This window comes from Amia ocellicauda, chromosome 7 (assembly GCF_036373705.1).
Source record: "Amia ocellicauda isolate fAmiCal2 chromosome 7, fAmiCal2.hap1, whole genome shotgun sequence".
In the NCBI taxonomy this organism is placed as follows: domain Eukaryota; kingdom Metazoa; phylum Chordata; class Actinopteri; order Amiiformes; family Amiidae; genus Amia; species Amia ocellicauda.
In genome coordinates this window covers 7,332,698-7,343,364 of record NC_089856.1, presented here as the reverse complement: position 1 = coordinate 7,343,364, position 10,667 = coordinate 7,332,698, and the positions used below count along the sequence as shown (strand labels likewise).

Genomic DNA, 10,667 nt, shown 5'->3' with positions numbered 1-10,667 from the left:
GCCTTCTCCTGTCAGCGCATTCCTGGCGTGCTCCTCTCCTATGCAACGCACGCACAGATCGTATCCATTATCCGAGGGCAGCTTGCCCTGGCATCCGGAACAGCGATGTAAAGCCCCCTTTGGCTTCATGCCTGTGAGAAGGTCTGTCTCTAGATCGTCCAAGGTCCGAGAGGTCGACATGGGCGTCCAGAGAGCGGGTCGACGTGAGCTCATCGAGAGGTCAGTGGTTGAGGAATAGATAAGGTTTTTCGATGTCGACAGAAGGGTTGAGGGATCGACGAGGTTGATTGATGTCGAGCAGCAAGGGCAAGGGATCGGTGGGGTTGGTCGATGTCGACAAAGTCGAGAGATCAACTAGCTCGGTGTGTTGAGAGCTGTTTTCGGCATGTCAAGCAGGTTAAAATCCAGCGACAGAGGTCGAGATCCCAGGATAGAGCGAGCGGTAAAACTGCGGGAAGACTGCTCCGTGGAGTAGACTCCTTCTTATGCCACTCGAATCTGTAAAAATAATAAAAATTGTACAGAAGGTAAAATCGTACAGTAGATCTCAGAGGAGGCACACTTACCTCCAAGAGAAACTGAAAATGCAAAGAATACAAAGGAAAAGACCATAGTCTGAGCTCTGAAGAGAAAGGTGATAAGAATAATCAAAGGATATAATCCGATGAGGAACCTAACTCCAAAGAGTAGGGGAGTGCTCTTCTCAAGCTTTAGGATCACAAGCGAAATTGTTAGTACATTCCCTGGCAAGTGAAAGAAGAAATGGTAGGGAGCTGTGTCAGGAGGAGACTTTTCACGGACAACGGGGGCAGGTCTCTCCTGAATTGGGCAGGTTTGGTACATGTTTTCAATGATTGACAGGCTAGAAGGCTCTTCCCATTAGGTAATGGCTGTCTTCACTTCAAAAGTGTGTCGCTACAATAATAATCCCCGTAACAAGTCCTTAGCCACATAGTTCCACATTTCCCCCGCATAGCGAACACATTAATTCAAACAGAAAACAAGGACTTTTGTCAGTTACAATAAAGCACATTTGTTTCAGAAAATGCAGACCTTTAAGGTGTGTGTTTGTTTTTTCATTGAAGATTTCAATTCAAGAAAATCCAATAAAACACACACCAGTGAAACAGAATGACTTAAAAGTCTACTTTAAAAGTCACAAAAATGTTTGTTAAAGCTAATATACAGCAAAATGCTAAGTACTAAAAAATAAAAACAAAAAGTAAATTTAGAACAATGAAATACATCATGAAATATAAAACAAAATTTAGTAGCTATATAGCTTTCTGTAATATATAATTTGCTTAAATGATTTGATAAATAAAAGTCAATAGTTAACAATGATATTAATATTTGCACAAACAAAATAAAGATTAATACAAGACCAAATAAATAAACTGCAATGTTTAATCATCCTCCTGGTAACTATTCAGATATCTAAAACTGGAGAATCAGCTGTACATCAAGAACATAATACTAGAGTATTTAGAAAAAAAACATAATAAAACAAAATTTAAAAAATCATAAAACCTAGAACAGAATGGAAGGTCAATAAAATGTGTGTGTGCGTGTTTCAGCTTCTTTATAAAAACATCAGTGGTTTTAGATTGCTTAATTTTCAGTGGAAGATTGAATATGGTCTGAGCATTTTCTTTTTTTGCATCAGAGAATGATTGGGAAACGTTTAACCAGCCTCCTGGGATTACAATGGCCAACTGGGAGTGTATTCGATAAGAAGATATTTTAAGTAGGGTGGTGCAAGTCCCTTCAGTGCTTTAAATGCTAATAGGACTTTGAAATCTATCCTGTAATGCACTGGGAGCCAGTGAAGAGAAGCTAATATTGGAGTGGTATATTCATGTTTTTTTGTTTTAATTAGGATCCTTGCAGCAGACTTTTGAATTAACTGAAGTGCAGAAATAGCTTTCTTTGTGTTACCTGACAGAATTGCAATCTAGACAATGCATAACAAGTGCATGTATCAATTTCTCAGTGTCATGTAATGAATTGTCTTTAGGGAGGAATTTAGGAAGGAAGAGGCCATCTCCTGGTACTGATGTAATTCCACCTGAATTACTGTCTGTTGATTTTGAAATCAATTAGGTTGAGAAAGGTTAATTTCGCAGAGATGTAATTACTGCCATCATTTCTTAATTGCTGAAAAAATATAAAGATCCCACAGCTTTTAAAAGCTATCATTCCTTCTCAATGATTTACTGAAGTGGTAAACTTCAATCTTGCATTGCCTTGAGACCTACCGTTGTCTGGACCAGACTGCGCAGAGTTACCTCCAGTCCCTCATCTCTCTGTACATCGCCTCCAGACTGCTGTGGTCTTCCTGCACTGGAAGACTAACCTTGCCTCCTCTCCACTCCCCTTACTCCAGAGCCCGTTCCTTTTCATCCCTGGCCCCTAAGTGATGGAACGACCTTCCCATTGAAGTCAAGACAGCAGAGTCCCTGATCTCCTTCTGGCGATTACTCAAGACACATCTGTTTAGACTGTACTGGTAATTTAGTTGTTTATTATCCTATTAAATTGCACTGATTCAATGTAACATTTTGACATACCCCTTGCTTTGCATTACTGGTACTTGTATTGTTTATTTTGATTTTCTCTATGCCTCCTTTCCCTTAGCTCTTAACGATGCCTGCACTTACTAGCTTTACTATGTAGAACTTCTACTGTTTACTGTATATTACCTATACACTTGTGTAAATTGGAATTTGTAAATTGCATTAAGCTTTGAACTGTACTGTATTATTGCACTTAAGCTTTGTAAGTCGACCTGGATAAGGGCATCTGCTAGTAATAGTACTAATAATAGTAATATATTACCAAATTAATAATTAATAATTAATCAGGATGGAAAATATTTTTTATAATGTTTCTTCTAGCATTTGATAATATCTTCTTCACATCATTCATGCTGCAGCAGATGTTGATGCTGCTTGTGCAGTTCTTTCACTAGATGCCGAGAAGGCTTTTGATTGGTTAGAATCTAGTGAAAGAATTGCACAATTGTTTTTCAGTTGAGCATGTCCTACCCAGCCCTTGCTCCTGATGATTGCTATGTGGGTGTGTTCAAGGTCCTTGCCAGCTCCTTGCCCTGAAATAAGGTTTTCCATTGTGCCTAGCTCACATTTATGTATGCTGTGGACCTCGGACATGGTTTCCCCGGGCTCTTACGATGGCTTGTGTACTTGGTATCCCATAGTTGGCTTTGGCTCAGGCATATGTGTAAAAGAATAACACCCAAAGCTGTGAGGTCCCTTGTGAATTTATGGTTTAGACAAAAGAGGAAGTAGACTAATGCTCTGGGTAGACACAGTGGCGCTCCTGAAAAAAAAAAATCCGTAACTAAGAAATTATATCACACATCGGGAACCAAACCCATAACACTGAACTCACAGCACTGTTTTGTCTGCTGTATGACATATCCACTTTGGTATATGATTAATTTTTCTGTTATTTTTTAATTGAAAGACCCCTCAGAAAGGATCCTATGTTGAGGTTTGAAAGAATAGGTATGGTTGTGTGTATGGCAGTAGAACAGGTAAATTAAACTGCTTAAATAAAAAATAAAAAAAATGGCATCACAAATGTGACAGGAATTATTACTACAATTGTTATTTTTTTACATAATAAATAGTAAATACAGTTGCTGTGTCTTAATGGAGCTGCACTGTAATGATTGGTGAAGATATTAGGATTCACTCTAAAGGTAAGACAGGTTGGTGCGGTGATTAGGGTGAGCTGTAATAGTCGCATGGGGGGTGCTGTAGTGGTCTTCACTGTAATTGGACGCACAGTGATGTGCAGGTGCTGGAGTTGTCTGATCTGTAAATTGACTTGCAGTGAAGTTGCTGGTAGCTCAATTTTATGAAATGTTGTGTTATGGTGTCACACATCTTTCTACTCATAGAAACATTAAACTCAGTAAAGAAACAGAAAATGTAAGTTCCTAAAGGGCTGCTATCTTTGAAACCATGGGTTATGTATACTTCTGCTTGTTAATGTAGCTGAATAAGTTGAAAGTTGACCAACGGAGGGGGAAATTACTTAATGAAAGAGACAAAAATTTTGCAATCACACACCACACCAGCTTAAATGCATTAAATGTATCTGACTAAAGTCAGATTACTAACAAATATCTCAATATCAAATGTAACACATTACAAAAGCCTTTGGGTTCTGGGTGAGTTTTTTACTGCAACTACTTCTCCATATAGTCAATTATATATACTTGAAAGCATTTGCTTTTTAATTTAAACTTTCATATTTTTGTCTCACAAATGTAAATATTTAAATAAAGCACTGTAAAACAACATACGATCACAACTGGATTTGGTCCATAGAAACTCAATACACATTTTTTGAAAATGCACATTTTTCATGAAGGGTGCATGATACATTAGAAGAACATAATTTAACTGATTGTTAAATTCTGTATGCATTTATTGAGAAATTAATGTAATAAAAATCCCACATGTACATATTAACTTAATTAGAGACAAATTAAAATCCCCAATACGTAAGCCATATGCTAAGGATGACACATCCCACCTCAGAAGAAGAAAAAAAAAGTCAGCTAATAGGAAGGAAATGTCAAAAGAAGGCTGCACACTGTAAATTACATTACTGTGTTTTGGATTAACATCACAACGGCAAAAGAATGTTAGGCTTTTGGATATCAGGTAGGAAACTTAATATACATCAGTTATTGAATAACAACTATTTATTAAAAAAAAAAATTAAGACACAAATTATTCTGTGCCTAAATTACCATATACATGTTTACATTTAGAACTAGTTGCTTTTCAGTTTGAATGCTTTAAAATAGACACCATATTAACACGTTACTTATTTATAGATAAAAGACAATAATAACTTAAAATGTGTGTATATATCAATTTCATTTTAATATTTCCCATTGTATACTCATGAAATGTAGTGCAAGGCAAAGGTGTTGTGTCCCACCATTTCAAGACAGACTTTGTGATTTCTTTCTTTGTCTGTCATTCTTATTTTGAGATGCACAAAGCTGTTAAATGAAATTGTTGAAGTGATTAAGAAAAGCTTAAATGTGCCAACAAACTGTCAGCCAAATATTTGTTTGTATATCTTGCTGGAACTTGCCATTAGACAGTGATGTTCAGTCCTTTGTGTTTAACATGTGCTGGAGTGATGGTATATGCATTCAACCATATAGACTTAAAGGTAGTTTGATATTTAAACTGATTTTCACAACTCCCCTAACCAATCTAATATGAGGGGCCATTCAAATAAAAAAATAACAGAAAAAATAAATCATATACCAAAGTGGATATGTCATATAAGCAGAAAAACTAAAAAACATATACCAAAATGTATATATCATATGGCACAAAAATATAAGTCATATACCAAAGTGGATATATCATATAGCAGAAAAAAGAAATTAAATACCAAAATGGATACAATTAATATAATTACATTCCTTGAATATATATACACTGATCAGCCATAACATTATGACCACTGACAGGTGAAGTAAATAACACTGATAATCTCGTTATCATGGCACCTGTCAGTGGGTGGGATATATTAGGCAGCATGTAAACATTTTGTCCTCAAAGTTGATGTGTTAGAAGCAGGAAAAATTGGCAAGCGTAAGGATCTGAGTGACTTTGACAAGGGCCAAATTGTGATGGCTAGACGACTGGGTCAGAGCATTTCCAAAACTGCAGCTCTTGTGGGGTGTTCCTGGGCTGCAGTGGTCAGTACCTATCAAAAGTGGTCCAAGGAAGGAAAAGCGGTGAACCGGCTACAGGGTCATGGGCGACCAAGGCTCATTGATGCACGTGGGGAGCGAAGGCTGGCCCGTGTGGTCCAATCCAACAGACGAGCTACTGTAGGTCAAATTGCTGAAAAAGTTAATGCTGGTTCTGATAGAAAGGTGTCAGAACACACAGTGCATCACAGTTTATTGCATATGGGGCTGCGTAGCCGCAGACCAATCAGAGTGCCCATGCTGACCCCTGTCCACTGCCGAACACACCTACAATGGGCACGTGAGCATCAGAACTGGACCACGGAGTAATGGAAAAAGGTGGCCTGGTCTGAAGAATCACGAGTTCAAGGTGTTGACTTGGCCGCCAAATTCCCCAGATCTCAATCCAATTGAGCATCTGTGGGATGTGCTGGACAAACAAGTCCAATCCATGGAGGCCCCACCTTGCAACTTACAGGACTTAAAGGATCTGCTGCTAACGTCTTGGTGCCAGATACCACAGCACACCTTCAGAGGTCTAGTGGAGTCCATGCCTCGATAGGTCAGGGCTGTTTTGGCGGCAAAAGGGGGACCTACACAATAACAGGCAGGTGGTCATAATGTTATGGCTGATCGGTGTATAAATATATATATATATATATATATATATATCCCTGTGTTTAACGATATCAGAGTAGAATGAACAATAATGGGATTAATAAAGCATTTATGTTCTTATGTAGTACATATAGTGCTTATGCATTAGAAACATCTATATAATGTTTCATAATTTGTGTAGTGATTTACAGCTTCACCCCCGAAGACTTTGAAGAGGAAAGAGAATTTGTATTGTGAAACCCCCTGAATCAATACTTAGTAGAATCACCTATGGCAGAAAATACAGGTGTGAATTTTTTTTTGAGAAGTCTGCAATCTGCACCCATTCTTCTTGACAAATCTATTGTGTAAAGTTGGATGGGGATCATGGTGGACAGCAATCATTTAGTCTTACCATATATTCTAAATTGCATTCAAGTCTGGGCCTTGACTGGGCACTCTTAGACATTCACACTCTTATTTTAAGCCACTCCAGTGTCACTTGGTCTGTGTGAAAAAACTGTGTGGGATTTCGCAGAGAATGCAATTATTATTATTTTTTATTTTTTTATTTTTTCATTTATGAACTACGCTGATATATGTATTTTGAGTATTTAGCTTACCATTGAGTATACTTTCTGCATTGTATGCAACATCATCCTCTTGTGGTCACTACCTAAATATACTTTAATGAACATATGAACTTGGTTTTCTGCTCAATGAAGATGTGTCTGGAATGCTGCAGCTCTAGTTCAGTAGTAACCAAAATGTTGATGATGATGATTTCTGTTTGTACATAAAACATATTTTAATAATGAATAGTATTTGCTGAAATATTAAAATATTTTGAAAATATTTTGAAAATATATATATATATACAGTACTGTGCAAAAGTTTTAGGCAGGTGTGAAAAAATGCCGTAAAGTAAGACTACTTTCAAAAATGGACATGTTAATAGATTTTATTTATCAATTAACTAAATGCCAAGTGAGTGAACACAAGAAAAATCTAAATCAAATACATATTTAGTGTGACCACCCTTTGCCTTCAAAACAGCATCAATTATTCTAGGTACACTATAGTCAGGTGTATGATTAAACAATTATACCAAACAGGTGCTAATGATCATTAATTCAATATGTCGGTTGAAACACAATCATTAACTGAAACAGAAACAGCTGTGTAGGAGGAATAAAACTGGGTGAGGAACAGCCAAACTCAGCTAACAAGGTGAGGTTGCTGAAGACAGTTTACTGGCAAAAGTCATACACCATTGCAAGACTGAGCACAGCAACAAGACACAAGGTAGTTCTACTGCATCAGCAAGGTCTCTCCCAGGCAGACATTTCAAGGCAGACAGGGGTTTCCAGATGTGCTGTCCAAGCTCTTTTGGAAAAAAAAAAACAAAAACGGTCAACATTGAGGACCATAGATGCAGTGGTTGGCCAAGGAAACTTACTGCAGCAGAAGAGACGCATCATGCTTACTTCCCTTCACAACTGGAAGATTCACAGAGGAACTGTGGTTAATTCTCCAAGATGTTTGGGCCAACCTACCTGCCAAGCTCCTTCAAAAACTGTGTGCAAGTGTACCTAGAGGAATTGATAATGTTGAAGGCACAGGGTGGTAAAATAGTTTTGATGTAGATTTTTCTTCTCTTCAATCACTTTGCATTTTGTTAATTGATAAATATAATCTATTAACATGTCTATTTTTGAAAGCATTCTTATTTTATAGCATTTCTTCACACCTGCCTAAAACCTTTGCACAGTACTGTATATATATTTTTATTTAGGCTGATGATTCTCTATGGGTTCCAACCTTGCTTAAATGGTTAACGTTCGGAATTTATTTTTCGATCAACTCAATATATTGTTTCTGTATATTCTGGTTAGGAATACATCATTTGAACCTGATATTTTAATCATTGAAAAACATGCATTTTCTAATCTTTTTTTTTTTTTATCAGTTTTTCTTCAATGTTATTTGAACTACAATACCACCTACCACAATCATTAGCACTCTATAACTTGAGGTGTGAGTTGTGTTAAGTGAATGTTAGGAAAACCACAAACTTGACAATGAAAGAACATCCCTGTCTCACCTCATTTGGAAAAAAAAGATAAATATAAGATATATAAATAATTGGATGAGGGCGTCTGCTTAGAAATGTAACAATTTATGCTGTTATGTGTAAGAATACCACTGAAATGGGTCAATGGTTTATTTTTTAATTTCTGTTAACTCATTAAATAAACACTTTTTCATGAATTGAAATATGTTCTCTCGTTTCCCATCCAACAGTTATTTTTGTAATTTTTTCCCACACTGCCTGTGGAACGAGCACTGGTAAGTCTCACTAAATCATTATACTCCGCTCCAGCTTCTTGGAATATATTTACCAAGCTTCTTGATTTTTTTTTAAAATATATTTATTTATATATATATATATATATATATATTACTGTTCAGAGTTTTTGAATAGGTCTCTATCAGCTTTGCACAGTAGGATAGTGTAACTTTTTCCCATTACTCTTTGCATACTGTAGTTCGTCCAGTTCTTCATGTCTTGCCATACATTTTCTATTGGATTCAAGTTTGGATTTGCACTGGGCCTCTCAAGGACATTCACTTTCTTAATTTTAAACCATTCCAGTGTGGCTTTGCCTTGTACTTCAGGTTGTTTTCTTCCTGAAATGTGTTTTGTTTTTCAACCCAGTATTGATTCTTGCCTGACTTCAGCAGAATTTCCTTTAGTGAGACTTCCAATAATGTGTCTTGGGGTAGGTGCAGAGAATTCTACCAATAAGTAATTGCATATACAGATGGGTGACAAATTAAAGGAAAAACCTGAATAAGTTAGTGGAGGAACAAAACGAATGCAGATGTTTTGATACAATTAAGCAATTAACATCCTATCATGCTCTGTGGCATGTATAAAAATGCTGAGCAGACCCAGTTGACCTCGATTTTGGATCCAGAGGAAAGGATCTAAGTGACTTTGAAAGATGGGTCATTATTGGGGCACGAATTTTCAGGAGCTTCAGTCAAAAAGACTGCTCAACGGGCTAGTGTTTCAATAGGAACAGTGACTAAAGTTACATCTGCATTTAGATCTATTGGAAAGACATCAGGGTTGGAAATTGTGGTCAAAAAGCATACATTCAATGACTACAGTGACCTACAGTGAGGGGGTCCCGAGTCTCTGTTATGCTATCCTGATGGGAGTGGTCTCTTCCAGGATGACAATGCCCCCATCCACAGGGCACGAGGGCTCACTGAATGTTTTGATGCATATTAAAAATGTGAACCATGCTATGGCCTTCGCAGTCATGAGATCTCAACTCAATTGAACACCTATGGGAGATTTTGGACCAATGTGTTAGACAGCGCTCTCCACCACCATCATCAAAACACCAAATGAGGGAATATATTTTGGAAGAATGGTGTTAATCTCTCCAGTAGAGTCCAGAGACTTGTAGAATCTATGCCAAGGTGCTTTGAAGCTGTTCTGGTGGCTCGTGGTAGCCCAACACCTTACTAAGATACTTTGTTGTTTTTTCCTTTAATCTGTCACCCGTCTGTATATACCATCACTAGGACCTAGACACAGACCAGAAATTACCCATCTAAGCAATATAATGCATGCCACTAAACTGTATTTGAAGTAAAATTAAGATGCAAATTGCACTTCTCTTCCCAAACAAGGGTTACCTATTATTGTTTTACATTGTTGTGTGTGTAAATAACTTCAGAGGATCCAGGCAACTCATTCAATACCCATCACATAGCAGTGGTTCTTTAATGGATTAATCACCATATTCAGAACACAATTAATTAGTTTAGCAACAAACAATGTCGCATAACACACAGGAAACACAGTATAGAACCTTGTAGCATTAGTAAGTTGCATCCTACAATATCCACATTTTATACACAAATATACCAAACAGCATCAATGTATGGTTTCAGATTAACAATCAATAGTGAAAAGCAGTGAATTTGTGTTCCAGTTTTAAGCCTCTAGCAGACTGAAAGATTTTGTTCTATACACAGCACTGAAACTGCACTGCTAAAAGTAACCAACAACCTTGTTATGAAAGCGGACAAGTGAATGCTCTATAGTAGTCCTATTAAACCTCAGAGTAGCCTTTGATACTGTTGATCATGCCACTGTTAACCGTATGTTGTTAATTTCTCATCCTTTTAAAATTACATTAAATTCAACCCACCCAATGTTCAAACAGAACAATAAATAGTTATGTATATACAATTTTCATATTCCTCAGTGCAGCCTTTCATACTGTTGATCATGCCA

At 37.0% G+C, this 10,667-nt stretch overlaps 1 protein-coding gene across 1 annotated transcript in view; it reads left to right on the top strand.

The window, feature by feature from the left end:
• Positions 1–4,618: 4,618 nt before the first annotated feature.
• The window catches only part of LOC136752648 (adhesion G protein-coupled receptor E2-like), a 55,578-nt gene continuing 49,529 nt past the window's right edge, over positions 4,619–10,667 (top strand). Inside the window, exons 1-2 of the mRNA XM_066708137.1 lie at positions 4,619–4,697; positions 8,654–8,698. Of these exons, the coding sequence (XP_066564234.1) occupies positions 4,676–4,697; positions 8,654–8,698 (67 nt within the window). The 5' untranslated portion in view covers positions 4,619–4,675. The remainder of the gene's footprint in view (positions 4,698–8,653; positions 8,699–10,667) is intronic.